Here is a 19749-nt window from a genome sequence, read left to right on the forward strand (position 1 = left end):
TCACCCAAATAAAGTCAGTTTTGCTGGTTGTTTTTTTTTTCAACAAGAAAGAGTCTACATCCTTACTGTAAGGATGTTCACTTTTTGGCCAAAACATTTCCTTGTGATTTGTTTTTGAAGACAGACCAGTGTGATTTCCTTCTCTAGCTGTAGCATTGTTAGAGAGAAGTGGTTAAAAACACTTTCTCAGAGTACAGTAAAATCTAACTGCTTTCCCATGGTTCAGATCCTGAGAGTAACTGTAAACCATCCCAGCACTTTCAACACCATTGTTGATCTGGATTGAGCTATACAGATGACCAAGCTCCAAAGGATGGTAAAAGCCAGGCTCTTTAAGCTGCTTTGGTCATCACTTATTAAAGCTCTTTGGGTTTATTAAAGTTCTTTGAGGCTCTGTGGGTTGAGTGCTCCCAGGAGCAGGGGAAGAGCTTTGACTCAGAAAAGCTGAACTGTGCAATGTGCTTTATATCACCATGCAGAGTGCCCTCAAACACCTGGTCAGGCTGACAGGACTGCATGGGATTGTGGTGGGAGACAAATGGACTTATTTAGAATGGGGTTTGTATCTGAGAGTGTCATCTGCAGGAGGTGTTCAAATGCTTTTGGGAGCAATGTCCTTTACCAGACACTGCAGATGTCAAGTGGTGTAACACTGCAGAATAATACTTTTCATCTAGGTTAATGCAGTGTGCTCTTCCCTGCACTGTCTGAGCCCTTCCAGACAGAAATACAAGACTTTCTGGGGAAGGGTTCATTACGCCTAATGGCAAACAGTTGAGCAATCTGCTGCAAAGTACATATGGGTTGAGTTTTTCTTCTCCTTTAACAGGTCGGATAGTCTTGAAATGCCTCCACAGCTGACAACCATGCAAGGTTTTATGAGTCTTCTTGCCCAGTAAATGCAGGCAGATGTTGTAGGATTTGGAACCTTACAAGGCACTAGAGTATAGCTGGTGGGAGGTAATTTTGATGAGTGCTTAACCTCTCACTAAAAGTGTAGCAGTCTGGAGAAGGCAGTATTTACTGCAGGAAACATTAGCTTGTCAGAGAGCTAAAGCCCTGCAAAGAACCTCTCTGAATGACCATGGAAGCCTTCAGGCAGATGTTGTTCGTAGCACAGAGTAAAGCACACTGTGCAGGGAGGAGGACTGGGGCTTTGCCTTCATCACCCACAGCCAGCAGTGCTTCCTGCAGGAGAGCAGCCTGATGATGTCAGAGCTCACAGGCCATTGTGTGCAGGCTTGTAAAACACCATGCGATTCAGCTGACCCCTGCAGGCATTTATTTTATTAGTCCTAAACGGTCCTAAATCCTTTGAGAGAACTCTCTGTGGAACCATTGTGCGATTCATCTAAGAGTCAGAGGAAATACTTAGGTCTGAGCTTCCTCATTCTGTTTTTTGGGAGTTAAATCATGACTCAAACATACCCAGAAATGCCCGTGGTAGCCTCCCTCAGTGTTGCATCTTTTCAGTGTTCCTGGGCTCACAGTTGTTGCTGGCTGCCCAGAGAGCTGTGATAAACACTGAAACTGTCCAGCTGTGTTGAACCTGGCCATCTCCTCCTCTGACTGTTGGGTACTTCATTGAATGTTGGAAGTGCAAACCATCTGTTCTTCTAAATATAGCAGCTTATTCTCTTTTGAGCAGTACAGGAGGCTTAGAGAACACCTCCCTGTTGTCAGGGCCCCTCTGACCTGTGAAAGACGAGGACACAAACCTGATTGTCAGAGCTTGCTGTGGTTTTGATCTGAGCTGCACCACAGGCCCACCCTGTCTTCATAATCACCACTCCCTAAGACACCAGTATTCCTGTATCATTCTGTGCATTCATGAGCTGAAAAAAACCATTTTTTTTCTTAGCAAAGCCAGCACTTAGTTCTGAACAGACTGAAAATAACCATAAATATTCCTTTCTTTTCTTTACTTGCTCATACCTGGCAAGGAGGGGAAGAAATGCAGCCTATACTGCAGTGACTGAAAGACAGATGCAGAGGGTGAGAAGCTGGTATGAAAGTTTTTGCAGGCCAGATCACGCACCATTGAAATTATCATTGACCATGGCATAGGCTTTTTGGGAATGCTCGAATTAAAACGTGAATGAAGGGAAAACAGCAAATGAAATCCATCTGTTTGAGAGCAGGAATAGAACATTAATCAGCTCACAAAGAGTTTTTCTGTACATGTTGCCCTTGGACACTCCCACAGAGAAGGGCCACATCTACTTATCAAGGGGAAGTCGTGGCACTGGCTCTGCCTGGCATGTGGACGCCTTTCATGCGGTGTCTTTCCATGGGAGTGTGTTTGTGATAGAAATACTTCACAGGAACGCTTACAGTGCCACACATCTGAAGAGCTGTTCTACTTCAGAGTTCAGATTGTTTTATTATGAGCTAAATGTTCTTTAAGCTACCTGTGAATGAGGGCATTGTGACATTTAGCAACTGGCTTGATTGAACACAGATGTGAGCCATATTCCATATGGAGAAGATCCAAAGGGGGAGATCCTGGGCTTGTTTCTGATTTGCAGGGAGTTTGGATGCAATTACTTGGCATTGGGCTACCAGGATAGATGGAAACAAATCGCTTGCTCCTACCTCTACAGTACTGCAAATGTAAAACCAGCCTCAGCTTGAGAGTGTGTGTTGCCTTCAGAGGTCCATGGAAAAAAGCCAGTATTTGTGAAAGCAAAAGTCCTGTAGAGCTAGGCAGAAATGAGAGGGGGCCAGGCATTCATGCACATTGCTTACCAAGGGGCTTCCTAGAAGTGCCCCCTTCCACATAGCACCACTTTCAAACTTCATTCCAGTCTTCCTCTGAATATTACAAGAAGTGCTATTACCTGGGAAAGTGTTTGAGGGGGGAAATGGTTACATGGGAAATAGGGCTAATTTGCAATATCTGTTGATAATTTTCCAGTTTCTTGAGTGTTAAATTTACTGATGCAAAACTGAAATTGCACCTGGCAGAATTAATTTTGTTGTGGAAGTGTTTATTTCCTACCAACAACTTACTGAGGAAAAGCAAACATTTGGGGCTGGTTCTGGTATGTGTTCTGAACTGCTGAACTCTGCAAGGCTGCTCACAGAAATTGTGACCTGCAGGCCTCATTCTCTGTTTATGGAGGGAGAGGGTTTATCTCTGTCTCCATTGCCTGTGGCACTTGTTTGTTTTCCTGCCATTTGAGCTGAGGCTGTGTCATTGAAAACGAGGTCTCTCCAGTCTCCCTGTGAAGTGGAACAGGGTCTGAGCTATAATAGTTCCCAAGACAAATATTGCTGAACCTGAATCTTTTAAGAACTTTCTTTTCCATGCAGATAATTGATTTTTTTCCTCCCTTCTTTTCATCCTTGTTCAGCTGGGAAGAAATTCCAAGTGTTTACTGACTTGGGTTGTCCCCAGTGTCCTTATCTGTAATTATTCTGCTGTGTCACTGAGCTGCCAAGACATCCTGAGCTCAGCAGCTCTCAAGGTGTGCTGTGGGAGGGGGTTCAAATCTCTGAATGCACTGCTGGAGGGCAAGGAAAAGGTGGTGTTTGTTCTCAGTTAGACAAACAATGTTGAGATGGTAGTCCTCCTTGGTCAGGATACAGTGATGGGAGCCAGAAGAGAAAAGCCTGAGTTGACAGGCTGAACTTCAGTTTATAGGGAATACCAGTCTTCAGCACTTTCACAAATATTTAAGTATGTGGGCAAAAGATCTGTCCTTCCTTTGGAAAATCCCCTGGGCAGAGGGAGCCAGCCTGCAGTGGCCTGTAGGGACACCTAAACTTGGGTAGCTCAGCCAAAGTGGCAAAAATATAATTTACAAAACCCCAGTGTAAAATCATCCCACTGGATCCAGTCTCAGTGCACTGTGGGAAGCTGGGGAGTCATTCCCCATCCTCTCATCCCCCCATTCCTGCCGTCTTCTCCCTGCTCACTTACCTGGGTCTGCATGGACACACTCACTCCTCGCAGCTGGTACAAAGTTCTGAGTAAGTTCTGAGTAAGTTTAATCCAGCTGTGTGAATCTCTCCTTTCCTCACTCTCTCTGACTGTTTGGAAATCAGGAAGCTGCAGTATCATGTGCAGGTAGCACAGCAATAAACATGTTCTCATCACAATTTACACACAAAGCGTGAGTCCCTCGAGGTAACTCATCCCCCTCCTGACAGCTTTAATAAAGGATGATGGATTGTTTCTAAATGACAGTTTAGGAAAATCAAAAATTCCCCCCTGTATTGTTTCGAGCTCTGGTGTACAAGAGCTGTTTTGTCTTCTGTGGAAGTTGTTTTTGCCTGTAAGCACTGGGGCTCTATTACTCTCCTTCAGAGTGGTGAGAAATGCTGCTACCACAGGAATATGTTCCTACTGCTGCATGCCTGTGACTTTTGGCACACCTGCAGAAGCCTGTCACGGGTGGGAAGTGGGGAGATGCCAGGAGCTGGATGTGTTGCTGTCTTTGGGATGCTGCTCTGGGCAGTCTCCCCATGTGGGTTGTTGGAAGCAGGAGGGATTGGACACTGATCCACACAGAGCTGCCTCCAAGGCAGGAATGCCAGGAGAGGGCATCACCAAGGCCACCTGCGCTGGCTCAGCTCCCAGCCAGCACATTCTGGGCACTGGGGAGAGCCAGGCCTCCAGGTACCTGGCAGTCACCTGCACTCTGTTTTCTTCCTCTCTGCTATTTTCTTTTTAAAGGCCACATGTGGCAACAAACTAGTTCAGGAGGGCAGAATACTCTCTCTTGTTTCTTTTTGGCTTGAGATTTATTTCTCAGTGCATGTGCTTTGTAGCTGCACTTGGCAGAGTGGAGTTTGTTCAGCTGTCCATTCCCCAGCTAATCTGGTGTCCTAAAATAAAAACAAGCAAGGGGAACTTTGGAGGATGGTTGCCACATGAAGACGTGCAGAGTGTCACATGGTTAAAACAGCACTGCTCAAAGTCATTCGCACGGTGAGAAACCAGATGAGAAAAAAAGGCCAAAGGTCTGATTAGGGCTCGGTCTGATGGGACATCGAGGTGACAGAATGAAGCCAAGATGAGCCCAGTGCAGCCAGGCAGCCCCAAAATCATCCCTCTTTGACACACCATGTGAAATGAAAAATGCTGAAATCAAAACCAGCATAGAGCGAGGTTAAATCGAGGCTAGAACTTGAGAGGGGAGCAGAGCTTCTGGCTCTGCTACCTCCGGCCTGATGGGAGGCAAAGACAGACCATTCCTGTAGATCTTACCTGGACATTTACTTCTCCAAACAAAATCTTTGTGGTGGTGCTTCCTCCAGCTGAGGGAGCCTGGCTGAACATCAGCTGCTGTGCTTGGGACAGAACCATGTCTATCCTTTCTCTTCCTGATGTCCCAGAATGAAGAAATATCTTTGCTGTCCCAGAAATCTCAGCAATATTGTTCTCACAGTGGGAATAGCAGCACCAGGGAACAGATTTTTCTTCTGAAAACTCCTGGGTACCTGATCAATTAGGACAGATACCCGTGCATGAAACAGCTCATGTGGGAGGATGTCTATGTAATCTGAGGAGTTTCCTACAGGAGGAGAAGATAAAAAAATACTATTCCATTACTTACTGTAAAAAGAAGTAACTGAACTTTAGATTTGGGCTGAATCCTTGTGTTCCAGCTGTGTTTCCCAGCCCAATAATCAATGCTTTAGTGCATATAATGAATGCCTTCAGTCAGTAAACCCCAGTAACAGCCCAAAGTTTTTACAGCCTCAGATTTGTGCCATACTTTTTTGTAGTGAGCTGGTCCTTTACTTCCTGTTGGAAATTCCTTGAATTAACATACCCTGTTACTTTGGTTGCTGGTGGAGCTTATGACTGTGACTCTCTTTCCCTCAGGCACAACAGGGATTTACCAGGGAGCCAACGGGCTGACAAATTCTGCAGGATTCAGTGCTGTGCATCAGGTATGGTTCAGCACCTATTGCTGGCAACCCTGTCACTTATTTTAAACCACTTGGAAGATTTATAGATCAGAGAATTTATCTTAGTGTTCACATATATTTAAGGAAGGTACTGCTTTGTGTTTTGCTGAACACCATTCTGCTCTACTCCTTGGGCTGTCTGTTTGCTGGACTTCAGGATATCCTGGCTAATTTTAAGATGTGTCTCAGCACACACACACAGAGTGCAGTCCTTGCAGGAGCAGGGTGCCCTGGCAGTCTCTGGCTTGCTGCTGTAGCAGTGCCAAGAGTTTCCTCATTCCTCTGCCATCCTACAGCTTTCAGCTATGTTGTGCATCCTCTCCAGAGGGGATGGCATCTTAGAGTCCTGTCATCCCTGTGCTGGCACTGTGCAGTAAGTGTGAACTGTCTGAGAGAGGCCTTGGCAGCTCCTGGTGGATGTTGAGCCATCTGAGCTGTCTGTGCACTTCCCTCTTCGAGAGCACACCTGTCTGTGGGCTCCATGCCTCAGATACCTCGGTAAATGTGTGTGGATAAATAAAACACCAGACAGATGTTTTCCAGTAGCAAATGGCCTTTCTTGTTTGGAGCAAACAGATGACTACACTGTCCCAGAAAATGTGTTTTGGTTGGCCAGTAATTTCAGTTCCTTGTTTATAGGGTGATTGTTGGCTTGTATTTTTAATGGCAACAGTGGGCGATTTCTTTGTTGCTTCAGTTTGGGCTTCAAACATCAGCATTACTGACAGAAGTGCATTTGACTGAAGTATGGAGGTTGCCTAAACAGGGGGAAAAGTTGGGCTTTTTTCATTATTTTGTAATCTTCTGGAGGAGAAAACAGTGAAATTATCTCATTTCTTTTTCAGTCTAATTGTTCTTATGACAACTTGAGTCTTTGTTCTTGAGAGCTCCCTGGTGACTGAAAGTTAATGAAATAGCTGTCACAGACAAAGATGTAAGCTGTTAAGGAGGAAAGTGCTTTTAGTCTTTCTAAAGACTATTTATTATTTAATTTCATTTAATACCAGAGGCTAATTATAATTTCTGAGGAAATAAAAGCCTTCTGCTCAAAGACAATGCCCAGAGCATGAACACAGTTCTCTGTCTGGAAAAGCAAATTCAGTGGACAAGGACAGGAGCTGCAATTAAAACAAAAAGAAACAAATTAAACCTTTTATGCTTTGATTGTTCAGAGATGCATTTTATCACGTTTTCTAGTGTCCTGCTTTTCACAATGCACCCACCAAACATCCAAGGATAATGGTATGGGGTTTCTCTGGGTGCCTTAAAATCAAGGCAAAGAGTTTTGTGATACCTCAGCTCCCCAAGGTAACTTGCACCTCATATTTTTAGTTCATTTATCTGTAGGTAGGCAAGATCACTCAGGCATTTATTTATTGCTGAGATAGTTGGGCAGACTGTCCTGAGCATTGCTGCAAAAAATTGCTACTTTCTTTTCATTTTTTTAGCCTAACAGCTGATCAGAAGACGTTGCTGGTCATGGGAAAATGCAGCCTGTTTTGCTCCTTCCCTCGCCCAGTTATTCATTCTGTTCTTGCAATTTCTTAGGTATTTTGTTGTTTGCAAAGATTATGTGTTCCATCATGGCCCTTTTCAGAAAGCTGCCCACTCTTACATTAAATTGTTAAACTCTGTAATATAAAATGTGTCAGCACTGATAACTGAAATCCTATCAAAAAACCCAGAACTTGCCAGATTTCTGACCTCTTGTTGGTTATTCTATCAGAATAAAATAGGAGTATATTTGTGAGAAGCAGAAATGTTATTTCCTAAGTGAATGCAATGCAGTTCTTCAGTGAAATATTCCCGAGCCGAGACTTGCTGCGTGCACAAGTAACACAGCTTTTGTGGTGGCTTACTTGTTTGTAAGATAAAACCAGATACATGCCAGTTAGATGTTTCTTTTTCTCCCTCCAAGGAATATTCCTCGTATCCCAGCTTCCCTCAGAGCCAGTACTCTCAGTATTACAGCTCGTCCTACAACTCCCCGTACGTGTCTGCCAACAGCATCAGCCCCTCGGCCATCCCCACCTCCACCTACTCCCTGCAGGAGTCTTCCCACAACATCACCAGCCAGAGCACAGAATCACTCTCTGGTAGGTGCCTCTCTTGTGCTCCCAGCCTGGCAGCCTCAGCTATCTAGAGATAGAAGTGCTGTCCTCTTGTTGTTGGAGTTTTTTAAAATACGTATTGATTGCTGAGATTTTCTAGCACTGAACAATTCTTACGCAGGGGTTTGGGAAGAGATTGGAATGTCCAAGCTCTCTAAAACCATTCTGTGTTGGTTTTGTGGGTATTTGAGGTTTGATCTCCTCCAAGGTAGTGCAAAATGACAATGACAATGACATACCAGCCCCAGAGCAGCACTGAGGGCTGACATGGGTGGCCATGAATTCAAAACAAAGAGCCATACTCTGAAAAATTCTGTTTCCTCAGTGTCTGATGACTTTTTAGCCCATATCTTTGTCAAGGATTATATTCACCTGTTACAACAACATGTAATATTGTGCATTCATAAACAACAACATTCATGAACAGCTTCAAGAGAAAGTCCCTCTTTAAAAATCTACACAAACTGTGTGTCTAATATGAAAGTTCGAGATGAATTCCACGCCAAAAAAAGGCTTCAGATTTTGTGTCCTCTCTTTGAATGCCTAATTTTTAAAGTGTCAAAGCTTGAGTAGTTTGTGGAATTACTGGTGGATTATGATCCCCCAGTGTCCTGTTCAAGAGCAATCTCCAGATATCACTTCCCTGCTAGTTTTCATTGGCGTGCAATAACATTTATATAAAACACCACACAATTTGTGGATGATCACAGTACACACCCACTGAAGATCTGCTGTCTTAAAAAACAAATCTGAACATCTGTGGTTGCTCTAAAAGAAAAATAAACTAGTATTGTTATTTAAAAAGAAGTGATCACAGACTGCTCTAAAAGCAGTTGGAGGATTTTCCGTTCCTTAGATCTTATCTCAGCCTTTTTGGGAAAGGATAATTTCTAAAAGGCTTCCTAGGCACAATCCCAGCTTCTCTGAAGAAGAGTGTGCTTATTCTAGGAAGTTGCAGAGGCCACAACTTAGCAAGGTGTAAAGAAAAATATGTTTGAAAAGGATTTGTAATGTAAGGTGAGTGAAACCCAGACAGATCTGTGAAACTCAAGCCAATCAAAACAGATACTTTATACATGGGAAGTTTGCTTTTAACTGTGTCTTCTCAGTTATTTCTAAAATACTATCCTCGGAGAAATGGGGTAAGGCTCAACAGGTTAGTTCTGTAATTTTAAATAAAAGTTGATGTTGAAAGTATATTTTCAATCTTTTGCATTCATTAAATTAAAAAAAAAATCCAAAAAGATTTGAAAAAAAACCTCAGAAGTCTGTAATTGGACTTTCAGAAGTCTGTAAATTTCAGAAGTCAAGTAATTGTTCTTGGATTCTGTTTCTATTGCCTTTCTAATTTCTGTCTTTGAAAAGAATGGGGGGGAATAAAATTCCAAAAGTTTTTTCTTTCCAGTGAAAATTTTGGTAAGGTTTTTTGAAGTGACATGTCCTTTTTTAAAACATTATATATGCGGTTTTGGTGATTCTTGAAATTGTTTTAACGAATCTTAGGAATTAAAACTTTCTTCTCTTACTCTGTTAGGTATTGGTGAAAAGAGTAAGATTTTCTCATGGTGTTTTCACAGTGTTTCTGTTCCTTTTCAATAAAAGGTTGCATGCTCTAATTACAGTGATGCAATGCAAAATTTAGGTTTACAGTGGAATTTCTTTCTCCTAATAGGGGAATATTCAACAACACCAGCAAAAGATGTAGAGACAGACAGACATCACAGAGGGTCGGATGGCAAGGTACGAGCCCGCTCAAAAAGAAGCAACGATCCTTCCCCTACTGCTGACAGTGAGATTGAGGTAATAACTTTAATTTATATTCCTTTGGTACACCAGCAAAGATGAACAATTGCCTCTCTTAGCAAATCTGAGAGACAGAACAAAATTAGTAATACAACTGGAACCTGCAGGCACGAGTAGTCAAAACAATTGCTCAATTCCTGTGTTATCAGCATCTCAAACTGTTCTTCATACGTACTCCTTTTTTTTCCTTTGGGCTTTCTGTAAGTCTGATGTTTTGTTCCCCTGACTTGATAGGCAACAGGGGATTTCTGTGGTTGTTAGGAGAGCAGGCTCTTGGGATGGCAGTTCCAAAATTCCTGATGTTTCATTTTGCCTGCTTTCACAAAACATCCAGTCAGTGCTCCAAATGGCTTGAGATCTTAAAAATCTCTAGTCCAACAGGACATATTTCCTGACTGAACCTGTTCTTGCAGTTGCTTAATATGTAACTATATTTCTTTTTTCCACCCCATCTGTCATCACAGCGTGTGTTTGTATGGGATTTGGATGAGACGATAATTATTTTTCACTCCTTACTCACGGGAACCTTTGCATCCAGATATGGGAAGGTAAAATTTAATTTTTTTAGCATTACTGCTTGTCCAGCCAAATTGCGTCGGGAACTGTGGGGGCAGCTAATGAGCCAGCTTTTCAAACAGATGCTGCCTGTTTTATTCAGACATATTTGTATAAATGTGTCCTGTGGTATTTCCTCCCAACATGTGAAAATTTAATTTATCTCCCTTTCATGTTGCAAGTAGCCCCTTGTTTTTCCAAAGCTTGTGTTGTTCAGCTGCCACTTGCTGGGATGTTCTTCCAGTGTCTTTTGTCTGCAAGAGGGAGCATCGAGCAGCCAGACTCCATTAACTCCAGCCTGAATAAGCTGACACTTTTTTTTGTTAGACCAGTGTTTTCTTACAAATCTCAGACAATTTTTGAAGAGAGATTTTGTGTTCCTCTGTCTGGGTTGCCATGAAGAACTGGCTGTGCTTCCCGCATTGCTGCCCGAGCTCACATTTCTCAGGGGGCTTCAGAAACATGTTCAGCTGACCATACTTTAGATACCCTCTTTGAAATACAGGCAATTCCATTTTTTTAGATAACTGTGGCTGAGCAGCCTGAACTTGGCTGCTAAGGAGAAAACACTGGCTTTCAGATTTAGTACCACATGCTTCAATTTCTTCCTAAGGCAGCTTTTTATGATAAACACCTAAGTCACTCTGCATTACAGAATGTCAAGCACTTTTAAATGGGTAGGAAAAAAGACAATATCATTACCTAATTAGAGGTGGATGACATAGTTGGCAGCTGTTTCCACACATGGCTTTGAGCACTCAGCTTCATCAGGAGACTGGAAAATAACCCAGCTTCTCTCCAGAAAGCAGAAATATGATTTGACATCATTTCATGGCTTTACCAGCTGTACTTTTTTATGATGGTTATAACAAGCTGAAGGTGTAATTAGTAAGATAGATTTATTGTTCACTGTTAGATGTGCACAGTTGTAAAGGATATAAAATGGTGTTTGTGGTGTGGAAGTCTACTGCAGCACTTGGAATGCTGCTAACACTTCTAGCAGCACCCTCTGAAAACCAAGCACGTGTTTCCAAGCAGGGATTTACCCAGAGCCCTGTTGTACAAGGTAATTGAAGTGGTGACTTTTCCCAGAGAACATAATGAACGAGGTGTGCATGTGTAAGCTCAGACCTACTGCCTACAAACACCAGAAAGAATTAGGTAGGATCAGGAAACAAACTCAGGGTGTGCAGATCTGCTCTGTGGTCGAGCTCAGCCTCGGGTAGGGGCTGCTGAATTCATGTGGAGAATTCCCTTAATGGGCTGGCTTTGTCCTAGCACAGAACCTCTGAAGCAGATGCCTTCACCTGCTGCCTCCTGCACATGTTTAGAGGGTGTAGAGTTGGAATCTGCTGTGTGGGGGCTTCTGCTGGCTGTTTCCTTTATTCTAATTTAGAGAATTACATAAACAGGAATATTTTTTTGGAAGAATCAATCACCTTTTCTGTTGAGTTATGATGGGTTCCTTGAGAAACTTCTCTAGAAGGACTTTTTTCTTTGCAGTTCTTCATTTCTTTCATCAGTATTAAATTCCTCAGGACTCTCCTGTAAGGGAAATGGTTTATAATACTTATAAAACTATTATAGGCTGGTGGCTTGATCCAAAGACAACCAGAGGCTTTGGTGGGCTTTGGAACAGACCTTAAACCAAGAGGGAAATACAGCACACTCAGACAGGATGTCCTGGGAACTGTTAAATAGCAGCACAATTCAAAACCATCAAGTACAAGTGAAGCAGCCAGAGGTTAATAGTTTCAGAATCTCTTACTTCAGTAGTGTAGGAAGTGTTAATCTCCAAGTAAATTAAGTATCAAAACCAAAATTCTCCATAAAAGAATTCACATGCCTGTAATTAGACATGCATGTGCTTATAATTAAATCTCACACATGGAGATCTTGGTTCACTTTGTCTTCCTCCAGAAAAGGTGTGAGTTTATGTGATCCTGACCATCCCCTGGCCAACGTTTATCTCCCAGTATCATCCTGTCTGTTGCACTGGTGGAGCTGCAGGTGCTCAAAGAATTAGTCTGTAAAGTTGTTCAAGAAGAAGAATAACACTTCTTTCTGGGGTGATTTTTCTTGAAAGATGGGAGGAGTAACACCAACCACAGCTTCAGAGATTTGGGTGTAAATTCCTGTGTTCTTTAGCTACTTAATCACAAATGGTTGTGTCTCTTGCCCCTTTGTGATGGCAGCAACAGGCAGCTGTCCAAAAAACGAGAAAAAAAGAGGAGAAAAAACTAAAAAAATGTCATGTTATTAATGGTTGATGTTTCAATGCATGTTTTCTGACCTAACTTAATGGGAAATTTCTCTTTGTTTTCTCTGTGGCTCTTAACATAGATATGGCCTCCTCAGGGCATTGAGACTTACTCTCAGGTGTTCAGAAAATACTTTGCCCACAGCACCAATAGCAGTTAAAACCCAAAATTTACTAAAACTTGAAGCATGAATGAATAGCCCAGCCTAGGCTGTTCCTTTTTTGTCCTCTCTTCCCAAACCCGTGCCCAGGAATTGCAGAGTCATCAGAAAATTGGTGTTGATGTCTTTGCCATAGGGTGACAAGAAAAGGCAACTCCCCAGAAGTTCCCGAGGCAGGTAACCCTGGGTATTGTGTTCAGGAGGGCTTATGAAACCTGTTCTGCAGGTTTCTGATCACTGAATGGTTGCAGAATATTTACCATGTGCCTGCAGACCTCAGCAGATGTGGCTTTTTGTGGTGTCCACGGAGCCTTTTTAATCCCCTAGGTGTGTGTGATGGAGCTCCTGCTCCACGGGGAGATGGCTGCAGGCTTGGCCATGCCAGCAAAGATCATTGACTGAACATAGTGGGGCAAAATGGCTCAGAATCCATAACAGTGCTGCTGGCCTTTCACAGGAGTTGGGTAAAGGTCAGGGGGCTTGTTTGACACAGCAAGGTGAGCACAGAAAGACTCGTTTGGTGGTAGTAATTCAGAAACAATATGAGGAGATTGCATGCGGTCCTGTGCCAAAAATAATCATGACTCTATTCCTCTTTCCCCAGCTGGGATATTTGCAAACTTGTTCCATAACCTGTGCTGTCTAAGCCTTAAAATTTCTCAGACTGAAAGAGATGCAGAAATTTTTTGTTCAAGTATTATACTGCAGTTTCATTCTCATGCTTTTCAAAGGACTGGTATCAACAGGAGTAAATAATTCCAGCCATTTGATTACTTCAAAAAAAAAAAGGGAGCAGTGGGTGTGTTGTTTTCCCTAATTTGAGGGAGTTCTCTGAAGCCAATACCTTTTCTTAGTATTTTGTATTTTTCCAAGAATGTGTATTCTTGTTCTGTGTTGCATCCCCACTTCTTGGGATTGAAGTGGCCAAATTACTTGTGAGTAAAGTAAAAACTGGAGTTAAAATTCATCTTTACATGAAAGATACTCCAAAATCCTTGAATCAAATGACAAGGATCTAATTTTAGTCTGGACTTAGAGATTTGAACACATAGGACAGTCTAAATTCTTGAATTGTGCTGCATCTTTATCAGCACTTTGACAGTGCCTGCTGATACCTGGGAGTTCAGATCCATAAAATTCCCTGCAAGAGCCATACAATTTCTGAGACTGTTCAGCATTTGGAATTAGCTCAAACTGAGAAATAAACATACTGCAAAAATGTGTTAAGCACATCATGTCCTGGTTTCGAATCATGCAGAGCCATGCTCTGGGTGTTGGTTAACCTTCAGTGGAAGGGGGGTAGCTCCCCTGTGTGACCCTGTCCCCAGGAGCTGGGGCTGTGTGGTTGCTTTATGGGGAGCAGCCACTCTGCATTCAGGGAGGGCTTGCACTGGGCCTCAGAGTTGCTTGTTTGAAGCAGAGGCTGGTTTTCTGTGACAGCCACATTTTTTTAATGCTGTTGTGTTTCAGAAGTGGCAGCATGAGGTTCACTCAAGCCGTGAGCAGACAGGTGGGGGTGACACAGGAGATGCCCTGAGCTTTCCAGCCTGTGCAAACATGGGCTTGGCCTCTCTGATGAGAGACTTGCAGTCACCCAGGAGAGGGTCCACCAATCATAGCAGGACCTTTTGGAGAGAGCAGCAAAAGTTTCTGCTTAGCCCAGTTGAGGACAGGACATAGATATGATTTTCTAGCATTGGAACAAATGTTATAGCTGCTGTATGCTGGCTGTGAACTGGACTGTCTTGTTCTCACCAGAAATGATGTTGTGGATCTAAGAAACCTTATTCCTCAAAAGTTTTTTCACTGGTTGTTACATGTTCTTATGAGAAGTTTTCCTTTGAATGAATTATAATTTCCAATTTTAAAAAAAAGTCATTGAAAAGTTCCTCCTTGGCTCTACTTGAGATCCTTGTAAAACCCTAGGTTTGATTTTTTTAATTTCTTTTTTTTTCCCCCTTCCCTGGGGTTTCACTGAATGCATCAAGTAGCTTGTGCTTTTCCCTGCTTTGTTCTCTCACAGGACCCTAAAGCCAGGACCTGATTGAAACACCATGGGGATTTAATCAAATCTGCTGGTGATTCATGCTCCTAATGGCCGAGCCTGTCCTTTACTACTTTACAAACTGAGAAGGAATAAAACCCCATTTTATTGCTCGGCTGTTAAAAACTATTTGTAGAAGTTGCTAAGGTTCAAATCAAAAGGGGCCTCCCCTGAGAACTATTAGTTAATTCTAAGTGCCAGGGCATCGCTTTTTTCCCCTTCCCTCGCTTGAGATGTGGCCTTATATCATGACTGCTGTTCAAACATCTGAGAGTTTTCCATTCCTTTGACAAACATGAGCCAAAGTGCTTAAGGACATCTGTTTATTTTATTTCTTTAATGAGAAAACCTTCCAATTTCTTACTGGCTCAGCTGTGTTTATTTACATTTTGTTAGTCATATGTGTGGGGCACCTTGGGACGTTCAGAACCTGCAGAGGCCTATGCTGAGGGCTGCTAGCAGGCATCCCGGGCAGAAAGGCAGAATAAGCCCTTCCTAAGGAAAACACAGCCCTTGGAACTCCATAAAGTAGATTTTCAAAACAAATAGAGCCTAATTCACTCAGTAGATCATGGATTAAGTCAAGATGAATACAATTTGGAAAGGATTTTCTGAGGAAGTTGGAGATTTTTTTACCCACTGGAGGCTAAACCTTGGGTTTAATGCCTTTTTAAGTTAAATTAAAGAAGCATTCAATCACTGCAGGTAATAAAGAAGTCTGTTACTTTAGACATGCTGCTATATCAATTATTTAGCTCATTATTGGAGAGAAGGGAGTAAATAATTCCAGCCATTTGATTGTTTCAAATGTGTATTTCGGGAGCAGACATCTGTGTTTATCATCTGGATGAGAAGCAGCAGCAGGAACGGCAAAACCAGATCCCAGCAGGCTGGAGGTGGGCACAGAGATGCTCTGAGCTCCTGTGGATGTAACCTCTTGTCCTGGAGCTTAGGGGAGCAGGAGGGCTCTGAGCAAGCTGCACACGTGGCATTTGGGGCTATTAAAGGATCATTTTTGACATAAAATAAATAGCAGAAACAATGCTGGGTTATTAAACGAGCTCAAGGAAAGGGAACCTGCTTTCCAGTGTGGTTGAATTGGGACTGGAGTTTTAAGGGGAAAAGTTTGAAAAACCAAGGGGACATGACTTTTTTTTAGGAAGCTGCGTGTGCAAAATATGTCATTGTGCTGAGGATTACACTCCATGGTGTGTTTCCACCAAGCTTTCCAGAAGTTTTGTGTTTTTCACAGGGCTATCAAGGGCTTTCATACAGAAATACAGTGACTTTCCTGTGCTGAGGGGAAGGAAATGAAGATTAATTTGGTTGAAATTCCACTCCCTTTTCTGAAATGCACGCCACGTACAGTAAAAAGAAATTATTTGTAGGTTTTTTGGTCATGAACCTTTTGTATTACTAAAGAAAAATAATTCCCATTTATCCTCAAGCATCATGGCCCAGCTTTTAACCTGTATTTAAGTACATATTCCCACAGGACTGGAATCCACTTCAGGCTTGATGGGTTCAGACCCTGGATAAATTAGTGTGGTCCTTGCTGCCTGTCCATAAACAGAGTTCCTTTGGAGAGGGAGGAGAGCCTTTTCACCCTCTGTGTGACCCTAAATGTGAGGATTTAGTGACCTGTGTGCCCACTTGGTTACTGGAATAATTTCCAACCATTTGTGAAGAGACATGACAGTAAAAGGAGTTGTTCAGTAGACACTAAGAACATTTAGAAGTGCCCCTAAAATCACAGGAAGGGTGAATATGAAAAGGTATCTGAAGAAAAGGGTTCAGTTATATTTGCTCTCCATCATGGCCTTCCCACAAGGTCACCCTGTGCTGTCTTATGACACTGATCATTTAAATTCAGTAAATTGTCTAATAAACCTGGATGTATCAATGTTTTCATAAACAATGACTTTATTTTGGAGAGAAAAAGTTTGGACCCTGAAAAACTGAGAGAATCTATTTGAAAAGGGGTGGTCCTTTTCAAAAAAGCCTGAAGTGTAGTCCCTTAAGTAAATCACTTCTGAAAATGGCTTTTGGGTCCTCAGCTACTTTCATTACTTTAAATAACTTTTCTCACAAATACTCTCGCTGGGAAAGCTCTGAGAAGCTCAGTCTGCTGTAGCCTGTGTTATTAAAGAGATAAAATTGCAAGCTAAGCTACTTAGGTGTAGTTAGTAAAAGAGTGAAATGTGGTTTTTTCCTGAAGAAGACATGAATTTACTTGAACTAGAGCTCATGCACATGGTTAATTTCCCATTCTTCTGGGAAAGTCATGTTCACGTCTCAAATTTTGATCAAGGTATAAAATGTTACAACGAAAGGATGATTATTCTCACAGACTTTTTTTTGTTCAAACATGTGGCCCTGGTATTTGTATCTTTGAATTTTTTTGATTATTATTTTTTTATGCTACAACCGAGCTGGTCCATTTTCCAGGCGTTTCCACGTAATTAAACCCAATTAAAACTATTAAATTCTTTCTTTTGGTGACAACTTTGTTATTAACAGATAACCACAAGGAGGAGATTTAACTTGGAAGGCCCTTGATTGCACACTAATCCGTCTCTCACCTCTGGCTGACACCTGTGGCAGATAAACCCTATAGAATGGGAGGCTGCTGAATACTCTTAATTAATACTTTCTTCCTTGTAGAAAAGTAATTATTTGCTCACGGCATAAATAGGTATTTGGCAGGGGTTTAAAAGGACTGATTAGTTTTAAATACTGGGGCTTTATTTTTGGTGGGGTTTTGAAGGGGAGGTGATGGTGTCTGAATCCAAGATCCACGCTCAGAATGACTTTGTCCTGACAATCCCAATGTCGAGTTAATTGTCACGTTGCTGAAGAGAAGCAGAGTCAGACAAGAAGCAGATTTGTTATCTGTCTCAGAGGAGCCAGCTCTGCCCCTTTGCTAATGGCCTGCAAGTCTGAACAGGGAGCCTGCAAGGCAGAGGCTTGGAGAGGGCTTTGGATGCAGGGCTGGAGTGACTTGCACTTGAGAGATTGCCAGAGATAAGTCTGCTTCCCTCTTCCTTTCCGAATCACAGTGTGCAGGAAGGGAGAGCTGGCTGTGGACATGCAGCTTGGATCAGCTGCAGGTGTTAACAAACACTGTGTCTTTTTAGTGCATGTTCCTAGGGCAGGTAGAAGCAGTGCGTGACAAATCAATCGCTGTGTTCCAGGAGATCTGGGGAAGGTGGTTTTCATGCAGAGCCCTTTGGAAGGGTGCTGGTGGTGCAGTTTGTGTGACTCAATGCCCAAGGGCTGCTGGGGAGGTGGAGCCAGCACTCTGGCAGTGAGGGCTTCTGTGCAGGTCAGCTCCTGGAGGGGCTCTGGGGACCAGCACAGTGCACATTGCAGCATCCTGGCAGCAAGTGAAGCTAGTTTGGGTGTGCATGCACGTTCTGCATTCCCTCTGCTCTGCTGAAATACAGAGTAGTGGGAGTTTCATGTGGTGTGAGCAGATCTACCTTCCCACTGCTTGCTCTCCTCCAGTTTTCATGGAAATTGCCTTCAAAACAAACTGAAGGCTGTTCAACAAGCTTTTAACAATCTTCTGTCATATTATTACTTGAAACAAAGGTTAAAAATGAAAACTGAAACAGAAATTAATTTTGGGTGAGGTGTTAGTAGCTGGGAGAACACAACTGAACTCAAATTGTAGTTTTTAAAACACAGTTCACTTCAAATGTAGAGAACTAGTTCAAGGGTTAGAAACGGTGGCCAAACTAAGAGCAGCACTGGCAACCAATATGAAAGAAAATGTGCTCCTTGCTAAATGGACGCTTTAGTCTTCCTTTACAACATGTTCCACAGGCTGCTGCTGCCCATGTTTTCCTCGAGCAGGAATATGTGCTGAACAGGCAGCAAAATTCCCCCAAGGAAGTGGATGTGGAGCTGGGGCTGGCAGTGCCTCACTTAAAGTGAAATTGCCTCCCTCACAAGGGGTGGCCAGTGCCAGCAGTGGCAGTAGCCCATCAGAAACAGCAGGGACACGTCCAAGGATGCTCTTTAGAGAAAGCATTTCTGATCAAAATGTTGAAAAGGGCTGACTCTTTGTATGTTTTGATCACTTGTTGTTTATGAAGCAGCAGTATGGAGTGGGGGCTTTTTTACCTCTTGGTTCTCTCGAGGTGTGCCCTGAGGAGAAGTGGGCAACTCTGAAACTGTGACTCCTGGTCTTTAGAAGTGAGAGCGAAGGGTGTGTTGAGAAGGAATGAATAATTCAGAATGATCCCTTCCCTCCTGATGCTTGTCTCCCCCAGGCTTCCATGGCAGGCAGCTGCTGATGCAGTGCATGGGAGGATCAGGAGTGCTTGGTCTGCCGAGTCTGAGCACCAGGGGCTTGCACTAAAGTAATTTGTGGGGCTGTTTCATTTTGACCCTGAAGGAAACTCCACCAATGGAGCATGGCAGAGATGAGGCGTGTGGGGATACTCTGTGCTGCTGTAAGTGTTATTTACAAAAGGAGTTTATTGCCTGTTTTCCACCCCTGCCTCTCATTGTCCTTGTTTGTGAAAGCATGACTCGTAGATTAGCACAGGGAGGACCTCGCTCTTCTAAAGTTACTAAACAAGCACTGAGGGTTGAGTTTTTAGATTAATCTGTTTTCACTGCAAAAAGTGGTTCCTGGAGGAGATTTGATTTCAAGCTGTCTGTGGTCCTTGGGCTTCACATGCATCAGGAAGCATTGGCTGGATGTGTTAGTCAGGAACTCGTTCCCAGGGCTCCTGGGCACACTTTCCCTACAGAAGGATGTTAGCAGGGATCACTGGGAACTTCTCACTGCTCCTACATGGCCACCACTGGCAGCACAGAGATGTCCTTTAGTGGCACAGGGTTTCTGTGACTGGGAAGAGCACTCCATCAGCATCTTCACAC

At 43.0% G+C, this 19749-nt stretch overlaps 1 protein-coding gene across 9 annotated transcripts in view; it reads left to right on the plus strand.

The window, feature by feature from the left end:
- Positions 1-19749, plus strand: part of EYA2 (EYA transcriptional coactivator and phosphatase 2) — an 89452-nt gene that overhangs the window by 53272 nt on the left and 16431 nt on the right. For 8 of the 9 annotated variants that reach the window (XM_038158490.1, XM_038158488.1, XM_038158489.1 and 5 more), the window contains 4 exons: positions 5837-5904; positions 7841-8018; positions 9706-9833; positions 10301-10384. In XM_038158490.1, the coding sequence (XP_038014418.1) occupies positions 5837-5904; positions 7841-8018; positions 9706-9833; positions 10301-10384 (458 nt within the window). The remainder of the gene's footprint in view (positions 1-5836; positions 5905-7840; positions 8019-9705; positions 9834-10300; positions 10385-19749) is intronic. The other variant, XM_038158487.1, reaches the window with a different exon arrangement.

Source organism: Motacilla alba, chromosome 20 (genome assembly GCF_015832195.1).
Source record: "Motacilla alba alba isolate MOTALB_02 chromosome 20, Motacilla_alba_V1.0_pri, whole genome shotgun sequence".
NCBI lineage: Eukaryota > Metazoa > Chordata > Aves > Passeriformes > Motacillidae > Motacilla > Motacilla alba.